Genomic DNA, 20,818 nt, shown 5'->3' with positions numbered 1-20,818 from the left:
CAATGGACATTTAGGTTGTTTCCATGTCTTGGCTATTGTGAATAGTGCTTCAGTGAACATGCAGGTGCATGTGTCTTTCAAGGAAAGTTTTGTCCAGGTATATGCCCAAGAGTGGGATTGCTGGGTCATATGGTAGTTCTATATTTAGTTTTCTGAGGTATCTCCATACTGTTTTCCATAGCGGTTGTAACAATTTACATTCCCACCAACTGTATTGTTACCTTTTCTCCACACCCTCTCCAGCATTTGTTATTTGTGAACTTAATTAATGATGGCCATTCTGACTGGTGTGAGGTAGTACCTCATAGTAGTTTTGTTTTGCATTTTTCTAATTATCAGTGATCTGGAGCATTTTCTCATGTGCTTGGAGGCCATCTGTATATCTTTGGAGAAATGTCTATTCAGGTCTTTTGCCTACTTTTCAATTGGGTTGTTGGCTTTTTTGCTGTTGAATTTTATAAGTTGTGTATTTTAGAGATTAAGCCCTTGTCAGTTGCATCATTTGAAATTGTTTTCTCCCTTTCCACAGGTTGTCTTTTTGTGTTTTTTATGGTTTCCTTTGCTGTGCAAAAGCTTGTCAGTTTGATTAGATTCCCACTGGTTTATTTTTGCTTTTATTTCTGTTGTTTTGGGAGACTGACCTGAGAAAACATTTGTAAGGTTGATGTCAGAGAATGTTTGCCTATGTTTTCTTCTAGGAGTTTGATGGTATCTTATCTTATGTTTAAGTCTTTAAGCCATTTGAGATTTATTTCTGTGCATGGTGTGAGGGTGTGTTCTAGTTTCATTGATTTGCATGCAACTGTCCAGGTTTCCCCAGGAATACTTGCTGAAAAGACTGTCTTCTTCCCATTTTATATTCTTGCCTCCATTGTCAAAGATTAATTGACTGTAGGTGTTTGGGTTTATTTCTGGGTTCTCTATTCTGTTCCATTGATTGGTATATCTGTTTTGGTACCAGTACCTCACTGTCTTGATTAACGTGGCTTTGTAGTATTGCCTGAAGTCTAGAAGAGTTAGGCCCCACTGCTTGGTTTTTGTTCCTCAGGATTGCTTTGGAAGTTCTGGGACTTTTGTGGTTCCATATAAATTTTTGGATTGTTTGTTCTAGTTCTGTGAAAAATGTCATGGATAATTTGATAGAGATTTCATTGAATCTGTAGATTGCTTTGGGTAGTATAGCCATTTTTACAATATTAATTTTTCCAACCTAGGAGCATGGAATATCTTTCCATTTCTTTGAATCCTCTTTAATTTCTTTGATTAATGTTTTATATTTCTCAGCATATAAGTCTTTTATCTCCTTGGTCAGGTGTATTCCCAGGTATTTGGTTTTTAGGGGTACAATTTTAAAAAGTATTGTATTTCTGTATTCCTTTTCTAATATTTCATTGTTAGTATAGAGAAATGCAACTGGTTTCTGAATGTTAATCTTTTATCCTGCTACTTTGCTGACTTGCTTGATCAGTTCAAGTAGTTTTTGGGTTGAGTCCTTAGGTTTTTCTATGTATAGTATCATGTCATCTTCATAGAGTGCCCATTTTACCTCTTCTCTTCTAATTTGGATAGCTTTTATTTCTTTTGTTTGTCTGATTGCTGTGGCTAGGACTTCCAGTACTACGTTGAATGAGAGTGGTGAGCATGGGCGTCCTTGTCTTGTTCCAGATTTTAGTGGGAAGGCTTTCAGCTTTTCTCCATTGAGTATTACATTTGTTGTGGGTTTGTCATAAATGGCTTTAGTTATGTTAAGGAATGTTTCCTCTATACCCACTTTGGTAAGAGTTTTGATCATGAATGGATTTTTGTCAGATGCTTTTTCTGCATCTATTGAGATGATCATGTGGTTTTTGACTTTTCTTTTGTTCATGTGGTATATGACGCTGATGTATTTGTGTATGTTGAACCATCCTTGTGCCCTGGGATGAATTCCACCTGGTCGTGGTGTATGATCTTTTTTATATGTTGTTGGATTCGGTTGGCTTAAATTTTGTTGAGAATTTTTGTGTCTATGTTCATCAAAGATATTGGTCTATAGTTTTCTTTTTTGGTGGTTATCTTTGTCTGGTTTTAGAATTAGGGTGATGGTGGCTTCATAGAATGTATTTGTGAGTGTTCCTTCCTCTTCAGCCTTTTGAAAAAGTTTAAGGAGGATGAGTATAAGTTCCTCTTTGTATGTTTGGTAGAATTCGCCTGTGAAGCCATCTGGTCTTGGACTTTCATTTGTAGGGAGTGTTTTTATGACATATTAAATTTCATTTCTAGTGATCAGTCTATTCAGTTGATCTATTTCTTCTTGATTCAGTTTTCTCAGGCAGTAAGTCTCTAGAAAGTTGTCCATTTCTTCTATGTTGTCAAATTCACTGGCATATAATTGTTCATAGTATTCTCTTATGGTTTTTTGTATTTCTGCAGTATCTGTTGTGACTTCTCCTTTTTTATTTTTTATTTTGTTTATTTGCTGTTTTTTTCACCCTTTTTTGGTGAGTCTGGCCAGAGGTTTGTCAATTTTGTTTAACTTTTCAAAGAACTAGCTCTTGGTTTTATTGATTTTTTTTTTCTATTGTTTTTTTAATCTCGAGTTTATGGATTTCCTCTCTGATCTTTATGATTTCCTTCCTTCTGCTGACTTTAGGATTTGTTTGTTCTTCTTTTTCTGATTCCTTTAAGTGATGGGTTAAGTTGTCTATTTGAGATTTTTCCTCTTTTTTGAGGAAGGCCTGTATCACTATGAATTTCCCTATGAGCACTGCTTTTATGGCATCCCATAGATTTTGAATAGTTGTATATTCATGATCATTTTTCTCGAGGTATTTTTTAATCTCCTTTTGATTTCTTCAGTGACCCATGGGTTTTTTAGTAGCACATTGTTTAGTCTCCATGTAGTCAGTTTTTTCTCATTTCTTTTCCTGTGGTTGATTTTTAGTTTCATGCCATTCTGGTCAGAGATGAAACTTGAAATAATTTCTACACTGTTAAATTTGTTGAGGTTAGTTTAATGCCCCAATGTGATTGATACTTGAGAATGTCCCATGTGCACTTGAGAAGAATGCATATGCTGATTTTTTGGATGTAATGTCCTGAAAATGTAGATTAAGTCTAACTTTTCTGTTACGTCATTTAGAATCTCTGTTGCTTTATTGATTTTCTGTCTGGAGGATCTGTCCATTGACGTGAGTGCAGTGTTAAAGTCTCCTACTATTATTGTATTCCCATCAGTTTCCCCTTTTATGTCTGTTAGTATTTGCTGTGTGTATTTGGGTGCTCTTATATTAGGGGCATATATATTGATGATTGTAATATCCTCTTGAATGGATACTTTTACTATTAAATAGTGTCCTTTGTCTTTTTTTATGGCCTTCATTTTAAAGTCTATTTTGTCTGATATGAATATTGCAACTCCTGCTTTCTTGTCTTGTCCATTGGCATGAAATATCTTTTCCCATCCCCTCATTTTCAGTTTATATGTGTCCTTTGCCCTAAGGTGAGTCTCTTGTAGACAGCAGATTGTAGGTTTTTGCCTTTTTATCCAATCTGACACTTTATGTATTTTGATTAGAGCATTCAGTCCATTGACATTTAAGGTAATTATTGATAAATACTTATTGCCATTTTAAACCTTGTTTTCCAGTTGAATCTGTTTCTCCTTTGTTCCTTTCTTTTTTGTGGTTGGATGGTTTCCATTTATTTTATGCTTGTGTACTTTTCTTTTTACTTTTTGTGAATGTAATGTTTGATTTTGATTTGTGGTTGCCCTTTTTTTTAAGTATGTTAACCCCTTCCTGTATCTGCTTGCTTTAGCCTGATAGTCATAAAACCTCAAACACATTATTAAAAAAGAGAGAGAGACTAGACTTTCTTATTTTCCTTCCCCACATTCTATGATTTTGAAATTCTTTTTTAACATCTTCATGTTTGTCCTTTTGTTATTCCTATGTTAATCATCACTTTTACAGTAGGTTTTTTTTTTTTGTTTGTTTGTTTTCCTCTTTTAGATCTGTATGCTGGCTGATTTAAGTGATTGCTTTGCAATTGTGGTTTCCTCCATCCTATTTCTTCTCACTTCTTTTTTTTTTATTTTTATTTAGAGAAGCCCTTTCAGTATTTCTTATAGAATGGGTTTAGTATTGCTATACTCTTAGTTTTTGTTTGTTGGAGAAATTCCATATTTCCCTTTCTGTTTTAAATGATATTCTTGCTGGATAGAGTATTCTAGGCTGTAAGTTTTTCCTTAATTGGCTTTTAAATAAATGATGTCTCACTTCAGTGTGTCAAAAGATATAAATGAATATTTTTTTTTGCTTACACCTGCATTTTGTGTCTGAATTCTCACATTTTTGAAGCCCTACCCCTACTGCATGTTTCCTGAAAGTTAGGCACATTAGCAGTGTTTTTGAAATGTATTATTGGCCCTATCAATATTGCTTGGAAGTTGGCTGTCATTATAGCCAGAGCAGTTTGACCTGGAGCTCAACCTGCATACAGAATCATGTTATTCCTATCAACTCCATTTTGAAAATTGGACCTGATCTACTTTTTACAACCAAATGTACTGATAGCTTACAATTAGTACCAATTTTTAAATTTTTTTGTTTGTTTGATTTGGCCATGCACACAGCATGTGAAAAGTTCCTGGGCCTGGGATCAAACCTAAGACACAGCAGAGACAACACCAAATCCTTAACCACTAGGCCCCCAGAGAACTCCAGTACCTATTTTTAAATATTTTCTACTACATGAATGAAATTGTCAACTCCACGCACAATGGAATAAATACCATCTGTGAAGTGAATTGACTGTTACAGCTCTCAGTCTTCCTTAGCCTTTTCCTTCCTTACCTTCTTTTTCTTTCTTCCTTCCTTCCTTCCTTCGTTCCTTCTTTCTCCCCTTTTCATAGCATTTTTCAGTGTCTTTTTCTTTTTTTCCCCCAGTTAAGCCATCTAACAGTGTCATGAATGTGTGTGAAATTCAAATTACCATTCTTAATATGTTGATATGAAAACGTTTTAGGTTTACACCTTTGAGTTACTGAATGCCAATTTTCATCAGCCGTTGAGAATATACTTTACTCTCCTAACATGTTTTTTTTTTTTCTATACTCAAAATAAGCCCAGACCTTTTATTCACATCAACAATTCTTAACCTAAGTTTCTAATAAATGTGGAGATATTGTGACAGTATGTAGTGTATTATAAACTTTTTCCTTTGTTCTACTCTATAGGTATTTCAGGTGTTGAATGAAAAGAAACAGATACATGCTATAAAGTATGTGAACTTAGAAGAAGCAGACAGCCAAACAATTGATAGTTACCGGAATGAAATTGCTTATCTGAATAAACTACAACAGCACAGTGATAAGATCATCCGACTTTATGATTAGTAAGAATTTTTTTAATTTAAAAGGAAAATTTGGGCGGAGGCTTTAATTCTTAAGATAAAGCTTAATAGTATGCTATGCCTAACCATTTATTGTTCTGTTGTTTTTGTTTGTTCTTAATGGCAGCGAAATCACAGACCAGTACATCTACATGGTAATGGAGTGTGGAAATATTGATCTCAATAGTTGGCTTAAAAAGAAGAAATCTATCAATCCATGGGAACGCAAGAGTTACTGGAAAAATATGTTGGAGGCAGTTTACACAATTCATCAACATGGTATTTTAAAATCTCTTCATATATAAAATTAAAATAGCCGTTAATATGCTATCTTAGAGAACTACCTCTATAATTTTAAGGTATTGGTTATTGGCAACTTTAGACTTATTCAGCACCTTTACTTAAAACTAAATGTTTGGAATTTTATTTAGTGAAAATGAAGGGACAAAACTATTTCTTTCAAATGCTGTTAACCAAAGGATATCAAATCCACACATTCCTAATGCAAAATATATCTGTATCAGTATAACATAGTCCATAGTCCTGGGTCTCTAAATACTTGGATCATAGTAGATCTGAGACTTTGGAGTCAGGCATCCTAAAAATCTGAGATGTTTATTTCACTCATTACCCTAGTCATTATGTATTATGTATCTTGTATGGAGTTGCTTTTAATTATTTTTAACTGTTAGCTCTACATTCAGGTTTGGCTTTTTACACATTTAGACTCAGGGTTTTTTTTAGGATTTCTTTGCCTATACTTTATCCTTAGTTTTTCTTTAATGATTTCTATTTTTTCCATTATAGTTGGTTTACAGTGTTCTGTCAATTTCTACTATACAGCAAAGTGACCCAGTCACACGCATATATACATTATTTTTTTCACGTTAACTTCCGTCATGTTCCATAATACAGACTAGATATAGTTCCTTGTGCTCTACAGCAGAATCTCATTGCTTATCCACTCCAAATGCAATAGTTTGCATCTATTAACCCCAGACTCCCAGTCCATCCCACTCCCTCCCTCTCCCCTTGACATCCGCAAGTCTTTTCTCCAAGTCCCTGAGTTTCTTCTCTGTGGAAAGATTCATTTGTGCCATATATTAGATTCCAGATATAAGGGATATCTTACGGTATTTGTCTTTCTCTTTCTGACTTTATGTCACTTAGTATGAGAATCTCTAGTTCCATCCATGTTGCTGCAAATGACATTATTCTGTTCTTTTTTATGACTGGGTAGTATTCCATTGTATGTATATACCACATCTTCTTACTCCATTCATCTGTCAATGGACATTTAGGTTGTTTCCATGTCTTGGCTATTGTGAGTATGCTGCAATGAGCATATGGGTGCCATGTATCTTTTTCAAGGAAAGTTTTGTCCAGGTATATGCCCAAGAGTGGGATTACTCGGTCATATGGTAGTTCTATATTTAGTTTTCTGAGGTATCTCCATACTGTTTTCCATAGTTGTTGTACCAATTTACATTCCCACCAACAGTGTAGGAGGGTACCCTTTTCTCCACACCCTCTTCAGCATTTGTTATTTGTGGACTTATTAATGATGGCCATTCTGTCAGGTGTGAGGTGGTACTTCATAGTAGTTTTGATTTGAATTTCTCTAATAATTAGTGGTGTTGAGCATTTTTTCATCCTTATCCTATTTTAACTAACTATAATGTAGATAATTGTAAATTGTCTCCTTGTATCTCCCTTCCTTTAAGTTAAAAGATGATACACCAGTGATCAGGCTGTAGGGATGGAGGAGTCAGGTCCTGCCGTGTGGCAGTGTCCTTTATGGTGCTCTCTTGCAGTCAGAGTGGTTGTTAAAAGCATAAACTCTGAAGCCAGATGGCCTGGGTTCAACTCGTGATATTCTTACCTAGGCCATGTGATCTTGAACAAATTGCTCAAACTCTGCCTTTGTTTCCTCAACTGAAAATGGGGCTAGTACTAGCACTTACCTTGGCATTGGCATGAGGTTTAAATGATTTAATACAAGCAACAAACTTAGAAAAGTGCCTGGCACATAGCAGATGTATGTTCTATATAGTCTATATTTGTAGAATATATTATAAATGAATATTTAATTTGATTGACTAAAGGAATCAACTTGGTAAGTAGTTTTTGAATTTTTTTTGTACTTGGAATGTTTTACGTGGTCTAATATTATATTGGATTTTGATTTTGAAGGTATCATTCACAGTGATCTGAAACCTGCTAACTTTCTGATAGTTGATGGGATGCTAAAGCTAATTGATTTTGGGATTGCAAACCAAATGCAACCAGATACAACAAGTATCATTAAAGACTCTCAGGTAATGAATGGCTGGTTAGCACACAGTAGAGTTCAGTTCCTTTTCACTTATGAAGTATTATTTTGCGAATGAGGATTTTATTTTTTCCTATCTCATTTTTCAAAGAATTTGAAGCCTTTTATAAGTATAGATCCTATAACTATAAAAACAAACCAAAACCACAATTAACACAATTTAGTGGAGAAAGTCAAGATCCGCTAGAAATATATCCAGCAATTTTGAATGCTTTTCCTGTAGTTAAGGAAGAGAAGCAGTAATACCTGCCTTGGAAATCTTCATAGTCATTACCTGAAATTCACTTGAAACTTTGTCTCATTTTCCTGGTAGCAGCCAAAGAGAATTCCAGTTTCAGATAAAATTGTCACCATAAAAACTGAGATGATGACAACCAAAGAAGGACTGAAAAGCATCCTGCTTGGAGCCAAGGAGATGTGTTCCATGTTTACAGATTTCTGATGTGGATCTGCCTTAAACCTAGGAGTTTGAGCTGCTCCCGCGGCATAGGGAGGTTCCCTGGCTAGGGGTCTCATTGGAGCTATAGCCACTGGCCTACGCCAGAGCCACAGCAACGCAGGATCCAAGCCGCATCTGCGGCCCACACCACAGCTCACAGCAATGCCGGATCCTTAACCCACTGAGCAAAGCCAGGGATCGAACCCACAACCTCATGGTTCCTAGTCCGATTCGTTAACCACTGTGCCACGACAGGAACTAGATTTTTTAAAGAGTAGATGAGCAGTTCACCCTTCAAACAATTCTGTTTAACAATCACTTCTTTTTTATATCAAAAATATGACTGAACATTTAGTCATAAATCACCTTGAAGATACCTTCTATGGCAAGACTCTGAAGTGCAAGTATTCTGTGTTTGAAAGCAAAACCATTTTAGGGTGAAATGAACGCATTGTAAGCTTGTCGTAACCTACCGTGGAAACTCTAGCATGGTTTAGATGCCCATCCCATCTCTATTTGGACACAGGCCCAGACAGTACTTGGAGAGAAAGCTAGACTTGCAGTTGATTGATTTATTTAAAAAATTATTCTGGGAGTTCCTATTGTAATGAACGCAGCTAGCATCCATGAGGATGTGGGTTCATTCATGGCCTCCATCAGTGGGTTGAGGATCTGGCGTTTCCGTAAGCTGTGGTGTAGATCACAGACATGGCTCAGATCTGGCGCTGCTCTGGATGTGGCGTAGGCCAGCTGCTGCAGCTCCAGTTCAACCGCCAGCCCGGGAATTTCTATATGCTGCACTTGCCACCCTGAAAAGTAAAACAAACAAATTATTCTGGGTCTTTTCTAGTACAGAAATGATTGCTCAGTTCCTTCAAGTTTATGGTCATTAATTTTATCCTGGAAAGTTTTACGGTAGCTGCCCACCAAAATCATAGGAATAGCTCAGCATTCTCAGGAGTCAGTTTTCTGATTGTGACTCTAACTTAATTTGCTGGAATTGTGAAGAAATTTGTCTTGATATTTTTGTCAGTTATTTGAGTTTCTCAAATTATTACTGAAATTTGTAGTTATGCAAATTCCTAAGAATCTGGTATTCACATTTAAAAAAATCTAAAGCAGAAGGAAGTGTTTTCGTTGATTTGTATTTTCTGTGATTTGGCAAGTAGGTCGGTACAGTTAATTATATGCCACCAGAAGCAATCAAAGATATGTCTTCCTCAAGAGAGAATGGGAAATCCAAATCAAAGGTACTGTAAAAGTTATTTATATCCCACTTATCTGACACCAGGGGGGAATAGACTCCTTTTTTAGGCCATTACACAGACTTTGCCTTATTAAGCAGACTGTCATGGGATTCAGTTTCATCCTTCATTGATTTGAGATTGTTCTTTTAATATTGTGCTTTTATTTATTTATTTATTTATTTTTGCTTTTTAGGGCTGCACCTGCGGCATATGGAAGTTCCCAGGGTAGGAGTTGAATTGGAGCTGCAGCTGCCAGCCTACCCCACAGCCACAGCAACACGGGATCCGAGCTGCATCTTCGACCTACAACATAGCTCATGGCAATGCTGGATCCTTAACCCACTGAGTGAGGCCAGGGATGGAACCTGCGTCCTCACGGATACTAGTTGGATTCCTTTCCATTCGCCTCAGTGGGATCTCCCAAACAGTACCTATTTTAAAAGTAATTGAGGGAGTTCTCTGGTAGCCTAGTGGTTAAGGATTTGGCAATGTCACTGCTGTAGCTCAGGTTTGATCCTTGGTCTGGGAACTTCCATGTATGGTGGGTGTATCCCCACCCCCTGCCTTTGCCCCATAAAAGTAATTGAGGATTAAAGCACTTAGTACATTATTCACCTAGAAACAACAATAAATATGCTTTTATTTACAAAATTAAATTTTCCTTCTGAGAAAAATGTGACTTCTAAATATCTTTTCAAATAGCTGGCACAAAATTATGCCACCTAGTCTCTCTTATAAAAGATTCTTTTTTTTTTGTCTTTTTGCTATTTCTTTGGGACGCTCCCGCAGCATATGGAGGTTCCCAGGCTAGGGGTCCAATCGGAGCTGTAGCCACGGGCCTACGCCAGAGCCACAGCAACGCAGGATCCGAGCTGCGTCTGCAACCTACACCACAGCTCACGGCAACTCCAGATCGTTAACCCACTGAGCAAGGGCAGGGACCGAACCCGCAACCTCGTGGTTCCTAGTCGGATTCGTTAACCACTGCGCCACGACGGGAACTCCAAAAAATTCTTTTTATATCTTTTTAGCTTCCCTTTTAACATTTAGATTTGTCTCTTTTTTCTTTTTCTTGATTAGACCTGCCATGGAGTGTTAATTTTAAAGACCCAGGTCTTGATTTTATTTATTAATTCTAATTTCATTTACTCTCTAATTATTTTCTACTTTTATCCTTATTATTTATATTCCCCTTACGTTTTTTCCTAGCTTCCGTATTTAAATAATTACTAGTTTAATTTTAGTATTCTCTATAATTTAAAATTACAACTAAATTTTACTTTGAGTTTTTACTTTAGCTGGTACTTGTAGGTTTTACAGTAGTGTTTCCCATTTTCATCAATTTCCAAAATTTCTAATTTTCGGCATTTAAATTGTTTCATTCAGTTTTACTTTAAATTTATTTTGAACTATGTGTAGTATTTAGGTTTTTTTTCCATTTGTCAACTTAGTATGTAGTATTGGTAAATCTCAATTCAACTGAATCACCTGCTACCCAGTGACTTTAGTGGTACTGAATAGAAGATATTTTTATCTCAACATGTGAGGTAGTCCCTGCTGTAGAAGGGCTCAAAACCCCTCCCAGTCTAGCTCTGTTCTTTCCAGTGAATGCTTGTTGGTTCCTCGCGGTTGCTGTTCTGAGGTTACTATTCTGAGGTCATTCCCTCTGCTGCAGATGCCTCTGCCTTGCAGGACTTGTGGCTGTTGGGGATTTGTCTCCATTCACGTTCTGGTTTTATTGTAGATATTTTCCAGATGTGTATGGCTTTGCCACCACACTGCTCTGTCTTATCTGGGGATTTGGAGAGTCTGACAAACCCCACTGCCTTTTTCCCAGAATCTGAAATTCTGAGTCCATGATTAGCATTTAGAAATACTTAAATTTCCAAGTGGAGGAAGAGAAGGTTCTTTTTTTTTTAATTTTCAGTTTTCTTTGTGTTTGGATAATGGGATCTAATTTATCTGTCATGTACCAAAAGGCATATTAAAATCCTCCCCCCTTCAAAGACTTTAATAAAGTTTTTGCTTAATCTAGTTCTATTAAATGTGGTTTCAATGCATAGAAGTTCATAACTACCTTCTCTTCATTAATTATACTTTTTATCACTATGAAATGGCTTTCTCTCTTGTGGTAGAAATATTTTGTCATGTTCTATTTTTCTAATATTAATATTCTGTCTCTGCTTTCTTTTCCCTTTTTCTTCTTTTTTGGATTTGGTTATATACATCTGTTTTTTTCTTCTACCTATGTGTTTCATTTGGTTTAGATTAATCCTTTGTGTAGAGCATGTGGTTAAAAGGAATTTAGCCATTCTTTTTATGCTCACTGATGTGTTTGTTCTTAATCATGTTCTTTTTAAAGTCAAAGGTAATTATTATAATATTGCATTATTTCTAATGAGATTATTTAATACATGGAACATTTAATAATAATATTTATTGAGTACATATTATAACCAGAAACTATTCTTTATGCTTACCCATACCTCATGTTTATATCATTTAATGTCCACAACAATGTATTTTTATTATTTCTGTTTTAGAGGTAAAACAGATGTGTAGAATTACCAACTAGTGAGAAAGCCAGGATTCCAGCCCAGCCCAGTCTGGCTAAATAGTTTGTGTTCTTGGGTTTAAGCTAGCTCAGTTTAAATACCTTTGTGAGAAAGCCAGGATTCAAGCTTAGCCCAGCCTGGCTCTATAGTTTGTGTTCTTGGGTTTAAGATAGCTCAGTTTAAATAACCTTTTTAACATATGAATAATTTATATAAAAATTTATTGTAATCTAATAATTTGGGGGAAAACAAGTAAATTTGAAATTTGCAGTTATTGTTTTTAGTTTTGTATTTTCACAGGCTGACAAGAATGTAACAGTTTAGTTGGGATATTTTAATTTTGAGTTTGTTGAAAGATTTAATATGAACTTCATTTATTTTGATAAAATAACCAAATGTAATAAAAACTAGAAAAGGATGTTTTGCCATGAACATAATCTAATTCTTACACATTTATTGAGGTTTAGTTGTGATTTTAAATATTAGGGTGTATTTATATGTGTGTGTATAATATTATTTTAATTTTATATTAAAATAGCAGTAACTTGCTCTTTTTTTTTTTTTTTTTTTTTTTTTAAACTTAGATAAGCCCCAAAAGTGATGTTTGGTCCTTGGGTTGCATTTTGTACTATATGACTTACGGGAAAACACCATTTCAGCATATAATTAATCAGATTTCTAAATTACATGCCATAATTGACCCTAATCATGAAATTGAATTTCCTGATATTCCAGAGAAGGATCTTCAAGATGTATTAAAGGTAATGTTAATACTCTATCAATAGAGAAGAATTATGTTTCATATACTATTTGTTTACTTAAAAAATAACTGAAATGATTGGGATTATGTAATCGTCTTAGATATAACTGGTCTGTTGAAAGGAATTGCTGACTGAATTAGTATTAAATGCTATTAATACTTCCAATATTTAATACTAATTACAAATATGAAAATTAAATACTTTTTATTTTATTTATTTATTTACTTACTTACTTACAGCATACATAGGTTCCCAGGCTGGGGCTGAATCTGAGCTATAGCTGCCAGCCTCCGCCGCAGCTACAACAACGTGGGATCCATGCCTCGTCTGCAGCCTACACCAAAGCTCATGGCAACACCAGGTCCCCAAGCCACTGAATGAGGCCAGGGATCAAACCTGCATCCTTCTGGATGCTAGTTAAACTTGTTTCCACTGAGCCACGAAGGGAACTCCTAAATACTTTTTGAAAATATTTTAAACCTTAGGAATACTTGGGGATTTTTTAAAAATAACCTGTAAAATAATCTTGCCATTTCTAAGTAGGCTCTTTAGAAAGCAGCTTCTGTAATATGCAGTCTAGAAGAATATTTTATCAATATTGTATAAGAAAACTTGCTTTATTTTTTTAATTAATCTTTATTTTTATAGTGTTGTTTAATAAGAGATCCTAAAAAGAGGATATCCATCCCTGAGCTTCTGGCACATCCATATGTTCAGATTCAAACTCATCCAGGTACTTATTTAAAGATAAGTTTATTGGGGTTCCCTGGGGGGAAATGGGAGGGAGTGGGATGGGTGGGCATTTTGGGGGTTTTTGGGATGCAAACTGTTATATTTGGAATGGATGGGCAATGGGCCGAACTGTACAGCACAGGGAACTGTGTGATTGGGTCACTGCTGTACAACAGAACTTGAAGAAATATTGTCAATTAATTATACTTTAATAATAAGAAATTAATATTATGACTGCAAAAAATAAATAAGTTTATTACCAGACTGCTGATATAAACAGTCTTTTGGCTACTCTTTTCCTGCCTGCCTCCTTCCTTAATGACAAATACGAAAATAAATGAAATTGCCTCTTTACTTGCTAGCATTCATTTTTACTTATCCTAGCATAAATTACATGCTTGGTAGTTTTTGTGCTTTTTAGCAGAATACATATTTATAAATGAGCTTATACTTTCTTGTTTGATACCAGTGTGTTATTGATTATACATATATTTTTTACAGGTAACCAAATGGCTAAGGGAACCACTGAAGAAATGAAATATGTCCTGGGCCAACTTGTTGGCCTGAATTCTCCTAACTCGATTTTGAAAGCTGCTAAAGTAAGTCTGTCTAATCTCTGTCTATGCTAATTTGAATTGTTTTGTATAGTTTAGTGACTTAGATACTTTAAACAGATAATCCAAAGAAAAGATGGCCCAATCATCAGATTAACTATGTATTTCTCTATTTAGATACTTTACATGCTTTTTGACAAATATAGATTAATTTGATTTACATTCTTATTGTTCAGACAGCACAACTGAACATGGATTGTCATATAAATTACATTCAAAGGATTGCTGTCAGGTCTCAACTGGAATAAATTTAATAAGAAATCTTTTTTCTTTTTCATTTTTTTGGCTTTTTAGGGCCTCTCCTGCCGCATATGGAGTTTCCCAGGCTAGGGGTCGAATCAGAGCTGTAGCTGCCAGCCTACACCACAGCCACAGCAACGCCAGGTCCGAGCCGCATCTGCAACCCACACCACAGCTCACAGCAATACTGGATCCTTAACCCACTGGGTGAGGCCAGGGATTGAACCTGCATCCTCATGGATGCTAGTCAGATTAATTTCCTCTATGCCATGACGGGAACTCCAAGAAATCTTTTAAATCAGGACCATTTTTAACACAGCTTTTGAATTCATTTCTTTTTTTTTTTTTAAGAAAAAAATTGGCCTTTGAAGTCATTTCTCCTATCCAATTTTTTGCTTAAAGCATCTTATAGAAATCATAGGACTTGTCATGTGTAATGACTTCCGTGAAGCTGTAGTAGCAGTCAATATATTTCTCAAAGCAAATGTCTCAAACCTTCTAGTCTCCCAATGCCTCTTTCTATCCATACCTTAATTTTGGGGAATACTCTTAGCTCGGTAACACCATTCTAAGGTATTAAAAACTTGGATACATTTGGAGGAATTTACTGTATATTCACCATTGTATTTGCATCCAAATGATATAAGGTTAATTTTTTTCTCAATTTTTTTCAAGTGCTGATAGCTAAATCAATAGCTTTAGGAATTGAACAAAATTTGTGTTCTGATTTTTCTCTATTTCATATCTCCATGTTTAAATTTCTACCATTTTATTTATATAACAATTGTATGGAGTTCCTTTCATGGCAAGGAGGTTAACGAATCCGACTAGGATCCATGAGGATGCGGGTTCAATCCCTGGCCTTACAGCTCACTGGGTTAAAGATCTGGTATTGCCATGAGCTGTGGTGTAGGTCATATTCACGGTTTGGATCCTGTGTTGCTGTGGTGTAGACTAGTGGCTGTAGCTCTAATTCAAACCCTAGCCTGGAACCTCCATATGCCACAAGTGTGTCCCTGAAAAGCAAAAAAATAAAAATAAAAAAACAATTGTATGATTTTTGAAAATATCTTCTGTTCTTTAGTTTAAACATCAGAATATTTCCTGATGAGTGTATTTATTTATTTCTTAAATAAAGACTGGCTTTATTTAACAAAAAGTAAGATATCTTGTATTAACCCATAATGGAAAAAAAAAATGTATATAACTGAATCACTTTGCTGTACACCAGAAATTAACACAACATTGTAAGTCAACTATACTTCAGTTTTTTAAAAAGTTTGCTGTATAATATGTACATCAACTGTAATGAAAATAAAAGATGAACAAAAGTTGTGTTGAAACATCAAAAAGAAAAAGGGATCAAGAAGAACTTGAGGATGCATACATATGCTTATAAATAGCTATGTTACACTTTTCTTACAGAAATATTGATCTGCATTTCATGGTAACTCATTCCCAGGGCCTAGCTAGGTGTTTAAAATTTTTTAAATTTTCTCCAATAGTGTATAAAATAATTTCCTAATTATAAGGAGAGGAAAGAAATGTGTTACATATTAGAATATGTGGGAGTTCCCGTCGTGGCTCAGTGGTTAGCAAATCTGACTAGGAACCATGAGGTTGCAGGTTCAATCCCTGGCCTCCCTCAGTGGGTTAAGGATCCAGCATTGCTATGACCTGTGGTGTAGGTTGCAGACACGGCTCAGATCCCGTATTGCTATGGCTGTGGTATAGACTGGCGGCTACAGCTCTTGATTCGACCCCTAGCCTGGGAACCTCCATATGCCGTGGGAAGCAGCCCTAGAAAAGGCAAAAAGACAAAGAAAAAAAAAATCATATTAGAATATTTGGAGTTACCTTTATTCATCTGATATGGTAAAACATTGAGTTTTAAAAGTTACGAAAAAGTTGTTTTTTGTTTTTTTTTTTTAATTTCAGACTTTGTATGAGCACTATAGTGGTGGTGAAAGTCACGATTCCTCTTCATCATCCGAGACTTTGGGGAAAAAATGGGGGAAAAAATGATTTGCAGCTACTCATAAACTGTCAGGTATCACCTGTAAAATATTTTGGACTGTTATACTCTTGATTCTCTGTGGAAATCTACTCAGCTTCACTCTGAAATGTCACTGGCAGAAAAATTCAGTGGAACTGTAAAAATAACCACTAATGTCATGCTGTGTATTAAATTGTAGATTGTTTTCTCTTTTACGCTCCTTTGTAAATCCAATGTAATTGATATCACTTCACACTTGGGATAGTGGGTGGAAAACCGAAATATATTCTCAAGAACTATGTAAATAAGGCTTTGTATAGTATAAAATGACACTAAAATGTCAACATTGCAGAATTGTTTTCTTCAAGCAAATATATTGCTGGTGAGCCAACAGAATTCTTAATTAATAAAAATTGGGTTAAGGAAAAATGAGAGTAGACCTTACTCTCATTTATCTTTATTTTATGACACTTATAATATGCAGAATTTTAGAACTACTTTTAATTCTCCCTTTGATTCTTCCTAGTATCTATTGTTTGGGGTATTCAGAGTATAATGTGGGATTGTGGGATGTAGGCTGTATAGGTATGACCTCATTGTTATGACCTGCTTGGTAATGAATAATTACAAATGTGGTCCCAGAATTTGTCTCAATCTGTCAGATTACTTAAAGATATTATCATATAGTATTCTTTTCCCCAATATTTTCTTTAGATTTCAATACTCTTTTTTATTAAAACTTTATTTTTAGAACAGTTTTAGATTCATAGCAAAATTGAGAATATGCAGAGATTTCCCATTTCACCCCTGCCCCCACCACACAGGCATAGCCTCCCCCATGTCAACATCCTCCACCAGTCTTATTTTGTTACAGTTATTGAGCTACATTGATACACTATAATAATCACCCAGAGTCCATAGCATATGTTATGGTTCACTCTTGCTGGTGCACATACTGTGGGTCTGGACAAATGTATAATAACATGTATCCATCATTAAACTATTACAAGAGTATTTTCATTGCCCCCCAAATTCTCTGGGCATCATCTCACCTAGTCAACCCCACGCTACCCCTGACAACCACTGGTCTTTTTACTGTCTCCATAGTTTTTCCATTTCTAGACTCATAGAGTTGGAAGTGAATAGTATATAGCCTTTTAGATTGTCTTCTTTCACTTAGAATGTGCATCTCACTCAGTAACAGGCATCTCCATGTCTTTTCATGGCTCAAGAGCGCATTTCGTTTTAGTGCCTAATGGTATTCCATTGTCTGGATGTACCACAGATTATCCATTCAAATTCAGTCCATCCAAATTTTGGCAATTATAAATAAAGCTGCTGTAAATACCTGTATGTAGGCTTTTGTGTGGACATATGTTTTCAACTTCCTTGAATGATTACCAAGGAGCATGATTGATGGATTGTACGATAAGAGTTATTAGTTTTGTAAGAAACTGCCAAATTGTCTTCCGAAGTGGCTGTACCATTTTGCATTCTCTCCAGTAGCGAATGAGAGTTCCTGTTGCTCCACATTCTTGCCAGCTTTGGGTGTCAGTGTTCCAGAAATTTGGCCACTCTAGTAGATGTGCTGTGGTGTCTCATTGTTCTTTTTTTTTTTTTTTTCTACACTATCAAGTTAGGATGACAGTGTTTAAAGTATTATTTTTTGATTGCTAAATTTTGTCCATTTTTGCTTTATGTATCTTGAGACTGTTTCACTAGATGCATACAAAGTTAGAATTTTTTATCTTCCTGGTAAGTATAATGTTTACCATTTCATAGGGATTCTCTTGATTCTAAATATTCATTTATTAATTAAAGGTGGCCTTTCATTGTTTCTTTTGGTGAATAGTTGCCTGGTGTGTGTGTGTGTGTCTGCACACACACATATATACATATATTCATATGCATACATACATATCCTTTAATTTCTGTGTCCTTTTAGGAATGTCCCTTGTAAATAACATGACCTGAATTTTACCTTATATCCAATCACTGGTAATTTCTTTCTTGCCTGAAAAATTTAATCTATTAATATTCAGTATGATTATATTAAATTTGTTTCTACCATCATGTTTATGTTTCTATTTAATCTATTTGTTCTGTGCTCCCTTTGTTTTTTTGTCTGTTTTTTCTTTCTTTTTTTTTTAATTTTTTTTTTTTTTTTTTTTTTTGTCTTTTGTCTTTTGTCTTTTTAGGGCCGCACCTGCAACATATGGAGGTTCCCAGGCTAGGGGTCCAGTCAGAGCTACAGCTGCCAGCCTATACCACAGCCACAGTAACGCCAGATGTGAGCCATGTCTGCGACCTACACCACAGCTTATGGCAATGCTGGATCCTCAACCCACTGAGCGAGGCCAGGGATTGAACCCACAACCTCATGGTTCTTAGTTGAATTTGTTTCCTCTGAGCCACGATGAGAACTCCTTTGTCTGTTTTTTCTAGTTTTGTGTTTGTTTCTATATCCCATAGTTCTTCCCACTGAAGGCTTAGAAGTTTTAGAATTTCTCATTTGTTTATTTTGTTTTAGTGGTTAATCTTAAATTTTACCATGCTTTTTTTAACTTCACAAAGATTTAAGTCAAACGAATATCTCAGCTTATTTGTCAAGCAATTCAAAGATGTTGCTGCATTTCAGCTACATTAGCACAATTTATATGGCATTATGGTATGATAGTTTTACCCTATTATAACCCTATAAGCTATAATCACTTTATACGAACACTACTTATTTAGAATCCAAGAAATATGTACCACTTCATATATTCCTTGTATTTCAGACTGTTCTTTTGGGATGATTTCCTCTCTCTTTTTGAAGTATGCCCTGAAAATTAGAATGCTTTCCAAATTTCCAAAGTATGCTTTGAAAATTCTTTTAGCAAAGATCTGCTGATAGTAAAATTATCTATTTACAAGATAAAGTAAAAAAAGATCTTGAAACTTTTTTTTCTATTCAGGACCATGCCTGCAGTATATGGAGGTTCCCAGGCTAGGGGTTGAATCAGAGCTGTAGCCTCCAGCCTATACCACAGCCATAGCAACACCAGATCTGAGCCGAGTCTGTGATCTACACCACAGCTCATGACAACACCAGATCCTTAACCCACTGAGTGAGGCCAGGGATCGTACCTACATGTTGGTTCCTGCTGCTCCACAGTGCTCCTTGAAAATATTTTAAATTCACCCCTGTTTTTACTTTAAAAAAAAAAAAAATTGTTTTTTCAGGGTCTGAATTCTAAACTGATATTATTTTCTCTTTGCACTTTGGCAGTATTATTGTACCTTCTCCTGGTTTCCATTATTGCTGTTAGTCTTCTCTCCTTTTGATTATGATTTTGATATGTGATCTGCCTTTGCCTTTCTCCTTTGGCTGCTTTTAAGATCTTTACCTTCTATGATCTACTCTTTCACTAAAATATGGCTAGTCATTGATTTTTCTTTTTTTTTTTTTTAATCCTGTTTGGTATATATTATTCTTTTCAAGTCTATGGAGTCACATTTCTTTTCAAGTCTATGGAGTCACATATCTTACTGATTCTGAAAAAATCTGGAATAGTTTGGGGCTCTGGTGTTGTCACTTCAGCAGCCCAGACTGCTGCTGTGGCATAGGTTTGATTCCCTGGCATGGGAACTTTTGCATGCCATTGGCACAGCCAAAAATAAAAATTCTCACCCATTATATCTTCAAACTCTTTCACATTTAAGGATTCCATTTGGTTATTTTTCAAATATGTCTGTTTTTCCTTGGTTTCTTCTTCAAATGTGTGATTCTGTCCTTTATTTCTTTAGTCATTTTACACATTTTACAAGAAGCAATTTTACATTCTGTATCTGTGACTCCAGTAAAGATTTTGAGTCAAAATTTTTTTTCTTATTTTTCAGCTCTGCTCATGGTTTTTACTGAGTTGGAGGTCTCTAAGACCCCTAAGTTTGATGCATTGCTAGGAGAACTCACAGGATTTATCATCTAGTCATACTCATGGTTGTGACTTATAGAATGAAAGGACATAAAGCCAGATGAGCAGACGGAAAAGGTTCACGGAGCCAGGTCTACAGGAAACAAGACTTAAGTCCCAGGGTCCTCTCCCAGTGGTTCACCTGGGTTGCACCTGACTTCCTAGCAACAGTTTGTGACAATAACCTATAATATGTTTTCTTCGACAGAAGCTCATTGGAGACTTGGCACTCTAGGTTTTTTCTGAGGGCTGGTCATGTACTCACCCTTTGCCTTGTATGTGCCTAAATTTCAGACTCAGAAGGAAAGCAGATATTTAGCATAAACCAAGTTGTTTGTACCTCACAGTTTTAGCACAGGGAGTTATTATATCACTATTGTAGGTAATGGTGGGAACCTTCATGAAATCTAAGTTCCCAGACCTGAGCCAGGGACTAGCCTCGCAAGAAGATCCTCCCTTCCTCCTTCCCTCCACACCTGCTGCATGTGGAAATTCCCAGACTAGGTGTGTCAAATTGGAATTGCACCTGAGGCCTACACCACAGCCACAGCAACACCAGATCCGACCCACATC

At 35.7% G+C, this 20,818-nt stretch overlaps 1 protein-coding gene across 5 annotated transcripts in view; it reads left to right on the top strand.

Annotated features, from left to right (window-relative positions):
• TTK (TTK protein kinase) overlaps positions 1 to 18,364 on the top strand; it is a 48,759-nt gene extending 30,395 nt beyond the window's left edge. For all 5 annotated transcript variants that reach the window (XM_021092069.1, XM_021092051.1, XM_021092055.1 and 2 more), the window contains 8 exons: positions 5,219 to 5,376; positions 5,501 to 5,652; positions 7,567 to 7,691; positions 9,314 to 9,394; positions 12,531 to 12,707; positions 13,356 to 13,440; positions 13,941 to 14,038; positions 16,232 to 18,364. In XM_021092069.1, coding sequence (XP_020947728.1) covers positions 5,219 to 5,376; positions 5,501 to 5,652; positions 7,567 to 7,691; positions 9,314 to 9,394; positions 12,531 to 12,707; positions 13,356 to 13,440; positions 13,941 to 14,038; positions 16,232 to 16,318 — 963 coding nt within the window. In that variant the 3' untranslated portion in view covers positions 16,319 to 18,364. The remainder of the gene's footprint in view (positions 1 to 5,218; positions 5,377 to 5,500; positions 5,653 to 7,566; positions 7,692 to 9,313; positions 9,395 to 12,530; positions 12,708 to 13,355; positions 13,441 to 13,940; positions 14,039 to 16,231) is intronic.

This window comes from Sus scrofa, chromosome 1 (assembly GCF_000003025.6).
Source record: "Sus scrofa isolate TJ Tabasco breed Duroc chromosome 1, Sscrofa11.1, whole genome shotgun sequence".
Classification (NCBI taxonomy): Eukaryota; Metazoa; Chordata; class Mammalia; order Artiodactyla; family Suidae; genus Sus; species Sus scrofa.
Note: the sequence above shows the minus strand (reverse complement) of the source record. Positions and strands in the feature narration are given on the sequence as shown.